General features: G+C 34.8%; 2 protein-coding genes across 6 annotated transcripts; one reads left to right on the forward strand and one right to left on the reverse strand.

The window, feature by feature from the left end:
• The first annotated feature begins 1,730 nt into the window (after positions 1-1,730).
• On the forward strand, positions 1,731-9,916 carry LOC112747540 (formin-like protein 14). The gene is made up of 17 exons (XM_025795598.3): positions 1,731-2,146; positions 2,271-2,974; positions 3,106-3,327; positions 3,456-5,122; positions 5,382-5,508; positions 5,931-6,002; positions 6,145-6,243; positions 6,814-6,855; positions 6,953-7,033; positions 7,106-7,156; positions 7,237-7,318; positions 7,456-7,550; positions 7,897-7,968; positions 8,095-8,211; positions 8,501-8,569; positions 8,665-8,731; positions 9,290-9,916. The coding sequence occupies exons 1-17, from the start codon at positions 2,074-2,076 to the stop codon at positions 9,445-9,447; spliced, it is 3,798 nt and encodes a 1,265-aa protein (XP_025651383.1). The 5' UTR covers positions 1,731-2,073; the 3' UTR covers positions 9,448-9,916.
• Positions 9,237-14,175, reverse strand: LOC112747541 (urea-proton symporter DUR3-like). Of its 5 annotated transcripts, none has more exons than XM_072217461.1 (10): positions 13,652-14,173; positions 13,121-13,228; positions 12,877-12,972; positions 12,647-12,729; positions 12,178-12,398; positions 11,838-12,100; positions 11,475-11,713; positions 10,657-11,306; positions 10,302-10,554; positions 9,237-9,638 (listed from the first exon to the last, which is right to left on the reverse strand). In XM_072217461.1, the coding sequence occupies exons 1-10, from the start codon at positions 13,832-13,834 to the stop codon at positions 9,623-9,625; spliced, it is 2,112 nt and encodes a 703-aa protein (XP_072073562.1). In that variant the 5' UTR covers positions 13,835-14,173; the 3' UTR covers positions 9,237-9,622. The 5 variants fall into 5 exon arrangements, with proteins under 5 accessions (XP_072073562.1, XP_072073565.1, XP_072073564.1 ...); XM_072217464.1 differs by having other exon boundaries at positions 13,317-14,171; XM_072217463.1 differs by lacking the exon at positions 9,237-9,638 and adding an exon at positions 13,317-13,391 and having other exon boundaries at positions 10,061-10,554; positions 13,652-14,154.
• Between the last annotated feature and the right edge of the window lie 1,323 nt (positions 14,176-15,498).

Consider the following 15,498-nt stretch of genomic DNA (forward strand, 5'->3'; position numbering starts at 1 on the left):
GCACTTTATTTGTAACTTTTAATTTAATTTTAAATATGTAATAACTATTGAGTTAGTAATTTATAATTTGATGAAATTTTGTATGATAAGTATAATTTGATGGAATTTAATAGATTTTTTATAGTTTGAATTTATAATAATTTTTTATGTTGTAGCACAAAACGTTATTTCTGGTATTTATTTTGTAGATTGTTCTTTGACATTTACTTGTTTTTCTTCTCTTAGTGCATATAAATTTTCGATGACATCTATAATAAAAAGAATAATTTTTTATGTTGTAGCACGAAAATTTTATTTTTCGTATTTTTTGTAGATTTTTCTTTGATATTTACTTGTTTTTCTTCTCCTAGTGCATACATATTTTGAATGACATCTATAATAATAAAAATAAAAAATTTTAGAATATTTATTGGCTTGTGTGTGCCTCTATATATATATATATATATTGAATAAGTTATTTTTAATAAGAATAATTTAAATAGTATAAAGTAAAAATATCTATTAATAGTTTGTTAAATCTATTCTATCACATAATTTTTCGAGTGATACAAACTCAAAATAGTATTAGAAAATAGTAAAAATAATAAGCTTTTTTTGTAAATTTGTTTTAAAAATATAATAAATATTATTATTTTGTAATCATCTAATAAAATCATTTCTAAGTAGATAAGCTCTTCTTTATTTGTTGGTGTAATTATTTTTTATGGGCAAATTACAAATTGTTAAAAGTCTTATGTATAGTATATAAGTAAGTCAAATAAGATAGGATTTGAATATTTTGTAACTTAAAATTTATTATGATAATAATATTATTATAACACTTTTAATGTAGATATTTATTATATTTAATTAATATTTTATATTTCTATTGAATAATAGTATGTAATAAATTAATTAATTAATTATGCATGGGAGTTATGATTTTAATTTTTTTTAATATTTTACTAAAATTAATTGGTTAATTTTTAAAGTTTTGTCAAAGTAATTAAAATTGATGATGTGGTATCATTAAAAGAAAAAATATAACTTAAATCTAATATAAAAAGAGTTGGTATTAATTTTTATATAATTTAAATAGATAGATAGGTGTTATCTTTATAAGGCTTTTAAGATTTTATTAGGTCAATGAAATTTAACAAATGATTAACAAACTATAATCAACTAGTGTCTAGAAATGGTTACAAGTGTAAGGTGCTTGTTTGTTTTAACAGTTGAAGTTCGTTAAACTCATGACCAAGGTAATAGTCAACAGATTATCTCTCCATTTATTAAGTGCCTGTGGAGATAACTATTTTTTTTTTTCACAAAATTATAACTAAATAAGTTACTAACTGTACAATTCCATAATATGTTGCAAAATAAGGATTAATGGCCGTTTAATAAACAACTCAATTAATTTTTTTTGAAAAAAAAAACTTAAAATATAAAAATAAATTATTTTATATTTAATTTTTTAATTATTAAAGTCCTTATTTAAAGAAAATGATAGATAATTTTAAAAAAATAGTTTTTTTAACTTCTTTATAAATATTTTAAATAAAATTTCGAAAAATCACAAACTAGTTTTAAGATTATACCAAATATTAATATTGTATTTTTTATAATTTAAAGATTAAAGAAAAAATAATTTTTGGACCTTCTGAAAAGGAACCTAAGTATTTAATTCTTAATAATCATAATTCTGATAGTAAAAAAATGAATTAAAAGAAGAGAAATAAAAACACTATAGAAAACATAAATAAAATCTCCTTTTTTTTGTTTGTAGTTTTCTACTTTTCTTAGTCAAGTATCTAAACAAAATAGATGGAAAAATATAACTAGATTTTCCATGCCCATAATTGGTGAAATTTCAACAAAATGATCTTCTCACAAGTCACAATAATATACCACACAAACACAGAAAAAAAAAAATTAAATTGTTATCCTTTTCAAATTTCAAAAACTTCCCCAGTTCTCCTCTTCCGTTTCAGAACTCCATAACTGCAGCTACTACCTTCTTCTGTTATTTTCAGCTTCTACTCTCTGCAGCTCCATTCTCCATTCTACATGTGATTCAATTTCAATTCAACCACCATGTCTCTTCTCAGCAGATTCTTCTACAAGCGTCCCCCTGATGGATTACTCGAATTCATCGACCGAGTCTACGGTAACAAAAAAAAAAAAAAACCGAAATTTTCATCATTCCCATTTTTTTATTCCTAAAATTTTCCCTCGTTTTCCTCCTCAAGATTCTTTTTTTTTTTAATTTTATTTTTATGAATATTGTGCAGTTTTCGATTCGTGTTTTTCCACCGAAGTGTTGCCCGAAGGAATGTACCAGCTGCACCTCCACGAGATCATCACGGAGCTCCATGAGGAGTTTCCAGAATCTTCTTTCCTCGCATTCAACTTCCGCGACGGCGAGAGGCGCAGCCAATTCGCTGAATTTCTCACAGAATACGATGTTGTCGTCATGGATTACCCAAAGCAGTACGAGGGTGTTCCAATTTTGCCCCTTTCTCTTGTTCAGCACTTTCTTAGAGTCTGTGATAGTTGGTTAAACTTAGGGAACCATCAAAATGTGATTTTGTTTCACTGTGAAAGAGGGGGCTGGCCCCTACTTGCATTTCTACTAGCTAGTTTACTTGTCTTTAGGAAAGTTCATAGTGGTGAAAAAAGGGCGCTTGAGATGGTTCATAGGGAGGCACCAAAGGGTTTGTTGCAGCTTTTGTCGCCTTTGAACCCTTTGCCCTCTCAGCTTCGATACATTCAGTATGTGGCGAGGCGGAATATTTCACCGGGGTGGCCGCCTCCGGAGCGAGCACTGTCGCTGGATTGTCTCATTTTGAGGGCAATTCCTGGCTTTGATTTGCAGAATGGGTGTAGGCCGATGATTAGGATATTTGGTAGGAACTTGCTCAGCAAGGATGGGCTTTCCACTCAGATGATATATTCAATGCATAAGAAGAAGAAGAGCTTGCGGCATTACCGCCAGGTTCTGTGTGGAGTTGTTTTGTTTGCTTGATTGATTTGTTTTGCATTTTTGGCTGATTTTTTGTTGTATTAAATTTGTGTTGCTGTTAATTGATGTTAGGCTGTGTTCTGTGTTGACTTTTTTATTATCAGGCAGACTGCGATGTGATTAAGATTGATATTCAGTGTTTAGTTCAAGGAGATGTGGTGTTAGAGTGCGTTCATTTGGATTTGGATCCAGAAAGGGAGGTGATGATGTTTCGTGTAATGTTTAATACGGCATTTATTCGGTCCAACATATTGATGCTGAATGCTGATAACTTGGACATTCTTTGGGATTCAAAGGATCGGTATCCAAAAGGCTTCAGGGCTGAGGTGAGTGCTTTTTATAGTTTAGGATTGTATGGAAAACTAAGACTTCGATTACTTGTGGATGGCTGAGTTTTTCTTTCTAGTGAGGGTACCTGTTATTATCCTGACAATTTAGAACTTCTCGAATTTAGGTTTTGTTTGGAGAGGTAGAAAATGTAAGTCCTCAACGGGCTCCCACAACCATGCTAAATGGTGAGGAGAAAGGTGGATTGCCCATTGAAGCGTTTTCACGGGTTCAAGAACTGTTTAGTGGCGTAGATTGGGTTGATAGTGGTGATGCTGCTGCTGTCTGGCTTCTTAAACAATTAACTGTCCTAAATGATGTCAAAGAGTTTTCAAGATTGCAAGGAAAAGGAAGTTGGTATTCATCGCCTGCTGACTCCGACGAGGAAAATAATGAATCAAGCACTGCTGATAGTTCGGATGAGGCCTTTGATGTTCCCAGGTTGTCTTCTGATACTCCAAAATTATTGACACCTGACATCCCTGATTCAATCCATTTAGCTTTTGAGAATCATGGTGGTAATCATGAAAATCGCGATTCAGCAACACCTGATCAGTCATTGACAGATAATGGACCCTCAATTTGTCATGTTCCAAGCAATGAATATTCTCCTTGTTCATCTCCATCATCACCGTTATCAGTTCCTGCTACACAACCTTTGGTTCCAACTCCAGCACAAGCCCCTCATCCTCCACCTCCACCTCCACCAATGTCTAGTGAGCATGATCCAGTAACTTCAGCCCCACCACCACCACCACCTCCTCCACCTACTCCTCCAGTACTTGCAAGAACAGGTTCAGCCCCACCTCCACCCCCTCCACCTCCTCCAATACCAGCAAGAACAGGTTCTGCTCCACCACCTCCAACCCCTCCACCTCCTCCAATATCTGCAAGGACAGGTTCTGCTCTGCCAACTCCACCTCCACCTCCTCCAATACCTGCAAGAACAGGTTCAGCACCACCACCTCCACCTCCAATACCTGCAAAAACAGGTTCAGCACCACCACCTCCACCTCCACCACCCCCACTACCTGCAAAAACAGGTTCAGCACCACCACCTCCACCTCCACCACCCCCACTACCTGCAAGAGTAGGTTCTGCCCCACCACCTCAACCTCCACCTCCTCCAGCACCAATAAGAACAGGTTCATCCCCATCGCCTCCGCCTCCACCTCCTCCACTGCCTACAAGAACAGGTTCTGCCCCACCACCTCCACCCCCTCTACCACCTGTAAGAGCAATTACTGCCCCACCTGCTCCACCTCCTCCTCCTCCTTCAGCACCTACACCTAGACGAGCAGGTTCAACCCCACCAGCTCCACCTCCACCTCCACCACCTCCAGGACGAGCAAGTTCAACTCCACCACCTGCCCCTCCCCCTCCGCCAGGACCTGTGCGAACAAGTTTAACATCAGCCCCACCACCGCCACCTCCACCCCCTCCAGGGTCTGTACGAAAAGGTCCTGGTCCACCACCTCCACCTCCACCTCCAGGTGTTCGAACAGTTTCAGCCCCACCAGCTGCACCAAAGCCTCCAAATGCTCCTCCTCCCCCAATTGGTCGTAGTGGAACACCTGTACCTCCTCCACCTCCTGCAGGCAGGGCCTCTAGTGTGCCACCACCACCTGGCAAAGGTTCTTTAGCACCAGCAAGTCTTGGAAGAGGCCGAGGTACTGGTGCAACTGTTAATGCACCTAAGAAAACTATGTTGAAGCCCCTTCATTGGGTGAAAGTTGCCCGAGCAGCACAAGGGAGTTTATGGGCTGATTCACAAAAGCAAGATAATGAATCAAGGTAGTGATTACCGAATTAGTATTTTCATTCTAATATTACAGTAAGTTTCCTTGTAATTATCCCATAAAATACGTCGGAGTTGTCATTTTATGAAAACTCTTTCCTTTTGTAATTTTTGCACTATGGTTGGGCAATTGGGCCTTTTGTTAGAATTTCCTGTCTTCTCCACCCACCTAACTTTCTTTCGACAGGACCTAGGATGGGTGGGATGCTATTTCAATTTAGCACTTCTGATTCAAATCATAAAACTTTGTGTTAGGGCCCCTGAAATAGATATATCAGAACTTGAGAGCCTGTTTTCAGCAGCATCTGCTTCTGATGGGAGCAATGCTAAAGTTGGAGGTCGGCGCGGTTCTAATATCAACAAACCCGAGAAAGTACAACTGGTAAGCAATTTCTCTAGTGGCATAAATTTGTTTAACAACCTGTTGCTTAAGGGTTCATATGCCTGTTCATAATTAGAGTACTCTTGAATGGGACTGGTACCCAAGAGATAATAAACATCAATAAAAACTCTACAGAGAGACTTTGTCTATTCTCTCCAATTGCATTGTAAATGAAGAAGCAAAATAAGATGGGAAAAGTATAATGAATGCTAAAAAGAATTTTTTTTATTTGGATTAATATGTAGTTTTTTGACAAACAAATATTCCATATTGCAGTTTGCTCTATGAGTATGATTGTGTGCTCTGGAAATCTAATGCAAATACTTCGTCTTCTTTTTTTTTTTTCCTTTCAATTTTTGTCTAGTGTATGTTATCAATTGAACAAGGGCTAATATATCCTTTTTCTTTATCCCCTCCTCCAGATTGACTTGCGTAGAGCATATAATTGTGAAATAATGCTCTCCAAAATCAAAATTCCTTTGCCAGATATGCTTGTAAGTTTCTCTATCGTTTTGTTCAATTGCTTGGTTGTCTTTTTTTTTGTTAGGGCACTTTTCATTTGGATATAGCTTGATTGAGGGCATTAGTTTTCATGTTTGCTCTAACATTTGTCATTTTTTGTTATTTGGGTTTCAGAATGCTGTTCTAGCATTGGATTCTTCTGTTCTGGATATTGATCAGGTTGAGAATCTCATCAAATTCTGTCCCACCAAGGAAGAGATGGAGATGTTGAAGGTACACCACTCTTCTACTCTCGTGTGCATTAACTTATCAAAAATTGTCTGAACTGTAAAGTATAACTTCATGTAATGCATATGATTTGGTATTTCTATGAATTGTATCTTGGCTGCAAATATCTTCATTTGCTTAATATACTCAATTCCAGGTAAAAAATCTTGAATCATATCACTGTTACTTGCATAGATGGACTTTCCCATTTTTGCTTCATTTAGGCCATATGCATATTTGTGCATCCTCTTAACCTTAGTTCATTTTTTTTAGGGTTTCGAAATTCACACTTTGTGTTTGCTAATGGTTAGGTGTCTTTGATAATATATATATATATATATATATATATATATATATATATATATATATATATATATATATATATGCATGAACAGTTTCAGATTAAACCTTTTAAGTAAACTGGAAATCTTCCCAATGGCACATTAAAAAACAACAAATTGCTCAAAAATTAAATGTAAAAAGTTTCTAATATTTGTATGACATGCTTCCTTGTTTAATATGGAAAAGGAACTTTTTCTTTGTTCTTTCCCCAGCTGAAATATCTCTGTTTTACAGAATTATAAAGGGGACAAGGATATGCTTGGAAAATGTGAACAGGTTCTTTCTTGCTTTTTGTTCTTAACAATGAATGTTTAGTTCTTTACAATGCCTACATTAATTCTAACGAAGTTCTTATTCTGATGACCCCTATCAGTTTTTTATGGAGCTGATGAAGGTTCCACGAGTAGAATCCAAGTTAAGGGTGTTTGCTTTCAAAATCAACTTTTCTTCTCAGGTATGCTATCCAGTTTATGATTATTCTATATTGCTTTTCATTCTTAAAGACAAATTCTTCTTGCTTCTTCAGGTGAATGATTTGAGGAAAAATTTGAATACAATCAACAATGCTGCTAAAGAGGTACTGTTTAATGGCTTAGTTGGAAAAAAAAAATGAAAGAATTACCAAGCTTATACTCATGTTATTGCTTTATAATACAGGTGAAAGAATCTGTGAAATTACGCCAGATAATGCAGACTATTCTTACCTTGGGCAATGCCCTGAATCAGGGAACAGCAAGGGGTATCTATTACTCCATTCCAACTTGACTGTCTTATATTTGAGATTTGTGTTGCATCCTGGTTCAACTCAATATTTATTACAAAATTATAGTTTCAACCATGCTGATTAGATTATATTTTACGTTTTATCAATGGCAGGATCAGCAGTTGGATTCAAATTGGATAGCCTTCTCAAGTTATCTGATACTCGTGCAAGAAATAACAAAATGACTTTGATGCATTATTTGTGCAAGGTAGATATACCAAAATCTTTGAACAATATTTTGTATTATACTATGATATCTTTGACATAATTTTGCTCTGCTCCATCCATGTGAAAATATATTTATAGGAGATAATGCTAAAGAAAAAGTTCCATTTTCCTGCTGATAATGGTTCTCTCTGTAAATCTCCAGTGTTTCATACTTTGCTCCATCTATTTTGCTCAAATTTGCATTTCTTGCTTAGGATTGTGATATTTGTAAAGTAACTTGTTTGCGTTCCTTCCTTCACACATGACAAATCATAATTCCCTGTTTGGTTGGCCACTGTTGCTTTTTTGTTATGATATCTTACAATGTTTTGTTCTTATCTCACTAGCTTCTTGCTGAGAAAATGCCAGAATTGCTAGATTTTGACAAAGATCTTGTCCATTTGGAAGCAGCTTCAAAGGTATTCTTTTGTCAGTAATCCTTTGTGGTTGGCTTCTTGATGATAAATCATAAATGTATTTTAATAGAACTTGGCCAATGAAGGTTACTTACTTACGAATTTATGACTTTGATGTCTAAACCTTAGATCCAACTGAAAGCATTGGCTGAAGAAATGCAAGCTGTGAGTAAAGGTTTGGAGAAGGTTGAGCAAGAACTCACTGCTTCTGAAAATGATGGTGCCATATCTACAGGATTTCGTAAGGTAAGGAATATAAAATGGCAGCTTTTACTTCTGAACTTACTGAAGAGAAAATGATAAATCTATAGGCCAAAGCCATGATTCTTCAATTACATTGTTACATGTTATCCATCTGTATGAAAACTAATGCTGTGTTCTTCACCAAAAGATTACTGCATGGTGAACAACAGCTACTTATCATGCATTTTGATCATATTTTTTATGCCTAATTAGATGGCCCATGGGAAACCTTGAAAGAGAATCAATTTTAGGTAACTTTAATTGGTCTAAGTATGATTATTCTCTTGCTCAGGTGTTGAAGAATTTTCTTGATACTGCTGAAGCCGACGTGAGGTCTCTCATATCATTGTATTCTGAAGTGGTGGGTTCTTCACTTTATTTTTTCCTGCACATCGGAAATTTTAATGAACCGTCCTAATAATCATGATTTGATACTGATAACTGGTTCTCTTTCAGGGAAGAAATGCAGATTCTTTGTCCCAGTACTTTGGGGAGGATCCAGCTAGGTGCCCTTTTGAGCAAGGTCTGACATTCTCTTTATGTATATACACATGCATAATGTCCCAGTTTTTCAACCATTCTTTTGGTTAAAAACTTTGTTTAGAAGGGCCCATGCTTTTGGATATGGTAAAAGTACTAGTGCGCGTATATTCATTCACACAGCAACTAAGTTCTTTATTTATGCTATATCATCCGTCTTTTGCAGCTTATTAAAGAAGCAAAAGCTATTTTAAAAACCCTTAATCATGTAGAAGTAGAAGGTTTTTTTTTGGGCTGAGTAATTAGAATAATAAAAATAATGCAAATGAAATATGTTGGGATTAGTTTTGCATTCAACTCTAAATTTCTAATCATGAATCTAACCCATTCAATTTAATCCCCCATTTTCAACCTAATACAAAACTGACCTCATTACAGGCGACATTTTGCGAGTGTGCTTCATATTGACGCAACGTGTCTCAACGAATTGCTTCAATGTGCCACAATGTTTTAAAAATAGAAAAGCATCTAGCAAATAACACTGTTAGTGCCCATTAAACACTCATCTTCATTTATTTATTCAAGTTGTGTTCTTTTGCAGTTACACAAATCCTTGTTGTATTCATGAAAATGTTTAACAAGTCAAGGGAAGAGAATGAGAGGCTGGCAGAAGCTGAAAAGAAGAAATTAGAGAAAGAAGCCATGAAGGAAAAGGCAGCAGCAAATAACACAAACTCCAAAAAAGAAATGGTTAGATAGATATCTATCTATCTCAACAAGCGTGAGCCATGGTTTCTTCAATTTCTACTATACCAAAATCTAAATACTGAATTTTGGACCATCCCAAATGCAATTCACTCATGTCTGCATCATGCATCACTTGGATCTGTATATTCAATGTCATAGTTCCTTCTGATCGGATCATCCAATTGCATCATCTACCCTTATGGCTTGAAGAATGAGAAACTCATCAGCAGGCTAGTGATTCCATGTAATTATAAATTTATAACACACGAATGCTAATATAGAAAATTCTTCTCTTTTTTTTAATAGGTACTATAGATAATCTTCTTTTACTTAAATGTTAGTTATATATTAATATTGTACTAAATTGTAATCTAGCTGTAGGTAAGTTTTTTTAGTTCAGAGATGTCTACCATGATACGAATTCTTGTGTATGATTCATTCCATGTTTAACATAGCTAACTAGCCATCATTTTCATTATTATATGCAAAGAAAAATGTCAAAAAACTGTCTAAGGATGCACATTATTCCAATTTTTATATTGAGCATATTTTTTACAAAATTAAAAAGAAATAAAGATTTAGGTATATTAATAAGCTTAAGGATTAATTTTATGCAAATTACTTATTGAAGGAAAAATTGCAAATCTTTCTAGCATTTCAAATCTTTGAGTTTCCTGTAGTGTACAATGTAATAATGTATACACACTACAAGAACATGCACCTAAAAAGCTTGACAAATGTAGTGTTCTATTGAAAATCAATCATGATTCATGAATGAAGAGAACAAGAGAAACTTAAAAACTTAGTCTGATCCATTAGCATTTCATGCCGGAAGGGAATCATCCTGTTTCTCGGACGCTTCTAACCTTTTCGCCTTTTCCTTCTCAAGCAAGTAAAGTCTCTCGGCTTCTGGCATTGCCTGGATGATTGTCTGCAACTTGTGATTCAACTCTTCCACCTTTTCCATAAGCCTGTCATTTGTGAACATTCCAAGAATCACAGTTCGGATGGTTTCCCAACTTTCCATGATTGGTAAAACAATGATCACAGCAGACCCAATAGTACCCCATCCTATAGCAATCACTGCCCAGAAATAGAAGTATCCTTTGCTAAACTCTCCTGTGGCCATAAACATGAACATAAGTTACAAAATGCATTCTTTTTCTAACCTTGAAATTATAGGAGACCAAATTCAAATGTGCATAACTCAAAATTAGTTACCTGCTGGTAGGGAGAGAATAGGCCAAAGTATAACTATCAAAACAGTGAAACCAACACCACACTTCACTATCCATGATTTTGCTCTTACTAACTTCTCTTCATTAAACTCTTCTGCTGGCAATTCAGTCTTTTCCTTTTCAACCACTGTGATTTGCTTAGTGCTACTCCAATCATAGTTCTGAGGCCAAAGCATGCTGCAAACACCATGAACACCTCCTCCAATCAGAATAGAAACAAGGTTCCCAGCAAGCATCGGAGCATTCCTACCAGTTGTATCAAGATTTATGTGTCCATATTCTGCTTTTGTAACAGAAATCCATGTGATGATTCCCATAATGCAGCCAATTATTGTTCCAAGAATGGCACCAATTGCATTTGCTTTTCTCCATAGAAGCAAGAAAGCGATAGGAAGAACCGCTGATCCGATAAGAACTCCCATTGCAAGGTACATCCATCCTAAGGAAACTCCAGCTTTGTTTAGTATAACCGCGAGCAGCCCCATGAAACAACCAAATCCTAGAACAACAGACCTTGACACTTTAAGGATTTTCTTTCCACTTGCATTTGGATTTATGTAGGTACGGTAGATATCATATGTGCATAATGAAGATACTGCTATTAGTTCTGATGAACCAGCAGAGGTCACTGCCCTGATCATAAGCGCATTAAGAACATGAGAAAGTAAAACAATGATGCACAAAATATAAGTTCAAGGACTTTCAGTTTAATTGAACCTTTACACAAGTTGTATCATCAACCATTTAAAAATTCAATCTTGTAACATGCTGCAAGTGTTTCTGATCATGATCATTACTTACATAAAAAGCATGGTTAGGAGAAGAATGGATCCACCTTTCCCCATCAGAGCCACAGCAGTAGCAGGGGGAACGAGTCCACGACCTGCCTCGCTTTCATTGATTGGTAAATCAAGGGCCAAGGCCCCCAGACCCAATGATGTAGCCAAAGAAAATGGCACAGCAAACCACACCAAGCCTCCTAACAAGTAGCCTTTATGAGTTGATGAAGGTCTTGCAGCAATGGCACTCACCCAATACCCCTAAACATACAAAAGGAGCATAAGTTACAACCATGAATGTGAAAAGCTAACTTTCATGATTGCATTACATGTAGAAATGAAACAAATTGAAGATGGAAAGACACCTATCTTAAGTCATGCTTACATTGTCAACAAAGACAGTGCCAAAGTTACCAACTATGTTTATAATCCCAAAAACTAGGCCTCCTGAACTCAACATTGTTAGGTAAGATCCTCTGTGATTCCCACTCACAGGACCACAAGCTTGTCCATGGTGTGATATAGGATCCTGACATGTTCTTGATTTGCTAGCAACCTCGAGCAGGCGATTGTAAACAACACTTGGGCTACCAAGCTCACTACTCGCCGTATAGACAAGGTAGACAAAAAGCACCAAAACAATGTGCACTGAAAACAAATAGATGCTGGATTAATCGGAGTCTCAGAAACCGGTGGCAAAGATTAACAAAAATTTTAGTAGAAACCTATGACAGAATGTATATAGCTTGCCAAGAATGTGGCTTTGAGTCCACCAGCTAGTGTATAGACAATGACTCCAAGGGGTATTAGGAAGCTTGCAGCATAAATGTTCACTCCAGTTAATGCATTTACAACGGCCGAACCACCGAGGAGCAACATTGCCGTTACAATTATATTTGTCAAGAAGCAGAAAAAGAGGAACACAATGTGTGCTGCAGTGCCCCAACTGAGAGGTAAAGAAACTTTGTTATCAAATCAGTGCTAAAAAAGTTGCAGTTAAGAATGGAGTGAATTATCAAAGTTGCTCTTGAAACATCACTTGGCTTAGCAAGACTTAGAGAGTAACAACTACTTGTTCATCCAAATTCTAAAAACAATTGTAGCAACAAGAAATTTAGCTCTAGAAAAACTTGATAATTTATACAAGAAAGTTTGATATGACTTCACTTTGTTTATGCAAACCAAGATACATACCGGGCTTTGACAATTTCGCAGACTGTATGAGCATGAGGAGCCTTTCTTTTAATCTCTATAGCCATTACTCCAAACAACAATACCTGTTCATGTTCAATGCATCATATCAAATCTCAGGCTTACTTCACTTTCCAAATTCCAAAATTTAGGAGGACTGAAACTTGAAAAAGAAGAAAATAAAAAAACAGCAGCATGCAGAGGAGATATTTAATGTAATATAAGATTCATGCCTGGATTGTTGCTCCACTAGCATACCAGAAAGGACCACTGACCCCATATTCCCAAGCAACATTTGAGCTTTGCAAGATTGTAGCAGCCCATGTCCACTACACCACCAATTCATAGCAATTAACAAAACATATGTGAACAAGAAAATTGAACTACAGATTCATCAATCTGTGCAAACTTCAAAGGCTATTTTAAATTCATAGTTTTCTGCCTAATATAAGCGTTGGATCCAATAGAAATGATTACCTGTGAAACAATGACACTAGCAATGAGTCCTGTCTTAACACTTCTTCCTGCAGTATTGAACCATTCCGAGGTGTGGCGAGACCCAACATATCTCTTCTCCAACCATACCTGATCCATAAGAATCAAAGTTTCTATCAATAATTTCAGCTTGATGGAAAATTATAGAAACTAAAAGGTCATGTTAATAATTTTCTACGAGTTAAGTCCCAAAGTGGTTTTCCAGAATTGGCCACCAAAATAGTCCTGAGATTCCAATGGCACCAAGTACGTCCTAGGTTAAAAAAAATGCACCATGTTAGTCCTCGGCCTTTTGCCAATCTCAGCGACGTAATTGGCGCAATTGAAATTTCAGAGACTATTTTAGTACATAAAAGGCAATTTCAACGACCATTTTTGAGGCTCTAGTGTATTTTCTACTATACTAACTCATAACAAGGTGAATCTAATATATCATAACATGTGCATTATTTGAAATATTACAAATACTAATAAATAAATTAAACAAACAAGATTCAATTAAGGATTGCAGACCAAGAAAGAGGTGAAAACAGCAAAGAAAGCACCAAAACCAAGAATGACAGAGTAGCCAACACCCTGATTAAGGACTGGTTTGCCTTCAAAGAAACTAGTCTGCCTCACACAGCTACCTCCATTTTCAGAATGATAGTACTTTGCAGAGAATTCAAAGGGTGGACACTGTGTTGCAGAAGCCATGAACAAAAGAAGTAGTGGATATAAAAACTAGAAACTGGTTGTGCTAATTAATTAGTTGCTATTCAAATTAAGAATAGAATATAACCCTATCCCTATGGCTATGATGCAGATACTCCATAAGTATCAATTTCTTGGAAAACTAGCAGCCCAGCTTATTTCTCTAGGTGAGTACAGAGAGGACAATAAGTCAAACTAAGAGGGTATCTCATATTTTAAGATTTTAATCAAAGGAATCTGTAGAATGGATCCAATCATGGAAACTCTTTTAGTCCAAAGTGTTGAATTTTGTTACACTATAGATATTTTGTCTGATTGGATAGGAAACTAATAAGTTAACATATATACATATATATATATATATATATATATATATATATATATATATATATATTATTTGTGAACAGAAAGAGATGACAACGAAAATTGGCTTGTGTATGAGATTCTTGAATCCCCACTTTGAAATTCACAACTTTAGGTAGAAAAAACTCAAAAAGAAAATTGTATTTATTTATGTTTTAATAGGCTCAAATAGATTTTATATATCTATTAAGTTTTTGAGAAAAAGACAAATAAATTCTTGACTTTTTGGTTCGCAAACATTTAAATTTTTAACGATTTGAAAATACATTTAAGTTTTTGACATTCTTAAAACCTAAACACATCGATCCCTCTGTTTACTTAGGTCTGGCAGACCCAATGAAAAAATCAAACATGACTTCCGTTATACTGGTCTGGCCAAAATACGATGCACACGTAAGAAAGTATTTAAAATGGAACAAATTAGATTCAAGGATCAATATATTCAGATTTTAAAAAAGTCAGAGACTTAAATATATTTTCAAATTTTCAAGAATATAAATGTCTGCAGGCTAAAAAATTAAAAACCTATTTATCTTTTTTTCTAAATTTTTTTGTGAATAGAATTAAACTTTTAAATCATTCTAAACCTAAAATTATTTTATGATAAGTTAAATTAGACGAGATTAGATATAAACTAAATTGCAAACACTTGACAAATTCTATCTTTATTTTGACATGAAGTGACTAATCATAAGTAAATGTCTTTTTTTTATTTGACATATAAAAATGTCTTTTATAAATATAACCATTAAAAAATGTTAGAAAATTTGACTAAATTACTCAATATAATACGTATTTGCATTTCAGTTATATTTTTATACGAAGAAGTTTTTTGTATGAGTAACTACGAAATATTAATTGGTAGTTACAAAATTCAATTTGTATACAATAATCTTGTTACGGATGTAGTACATCCTTTTAAGTAGTTTTATTTCAATAAGATATTACTTATGCTTTAGCTTAAAATGTGGCTATCCTGTTTTGATTTTGAGACCTATATTATAAGTCAACGTCACATATAATAAATAATTAAATAGTACTAGTTGACGTGAAGAGATAGATGGAAGAACAAGAGATTCATGCATGTAACGCAAACCGTGAGGGGAATATTCCAATGCGTTTATGATTGGAGGTTAAAAACTTGAAGAACTTGGTCTCCAAGAATTATCAGAATTTGTAGTACAAATGCAATACAAATACAACTTGGATCTTATTCTTATATTATTTATATTTTATTTAATTATTTAATTTTAATCTTACAATACAACTCAGTGTAGTATTTTTGAGAAATTTTCACCTTTTAT

The sequence above is a fragment of the Arachis hypogaea genome, chromosome 15 (genome assembly GCF_003086295.3).
Source record: "Arachis hypogaea cultivar Tifrunner chromosome 15, arahy.Tifrunner.gnm2.J5K5, whole genome shotgun sequence".
NCBI lineage: Eukaryota > Viridiplantae > Streptophyta > Magnoliopsida > Fabales > Fabaceae > Arachis > Arachis hypogaea.

Coding starts and splice junctions, on each gene's coding strand:
- LOC112747541 (XM_025795600.3), bottom strand. CDS start 13,834: ATGGCTTCTGCAACACAGTGTCCACCCTTTGAATTCTCTGCAAAGTAC. Junction 13,229..13,651: donor CTGTTTTCACCTCTTTCTTG/GTCTGCAATCCT, acceptor CTTATGGATCAG/GTATGGTTGGAGAAGAGATA. Junction 11,307..11,474: donor CTCCTAACCATGCTTTTTAT/GTAAGTAATGAT, acceptor GCTTATGATCAG/GGCAGTGACCTCTGCTGGTT.
- LOC112747540 (XM_025795598.3), top strand. CDS start 2,074: ATGTCTCTTCTCAGCAGATTCTTCTACAAGCGTCCCCCTGATGGATTA. Junction 5,509..5,930: donor AACCCGAGAAAGTACAACTG/GTAAGCAATTTC, acceptor CCCCTCCTCCAG/ATTGACTTGCGTAGAGCATA. Junction 6,856..6,952: donor TGCTTGGAAAATGTGAACAG/GTTCTTTCTTGC, acceptor GACCCCTATCAG/TTTTTTATGGAGCTGATGAA.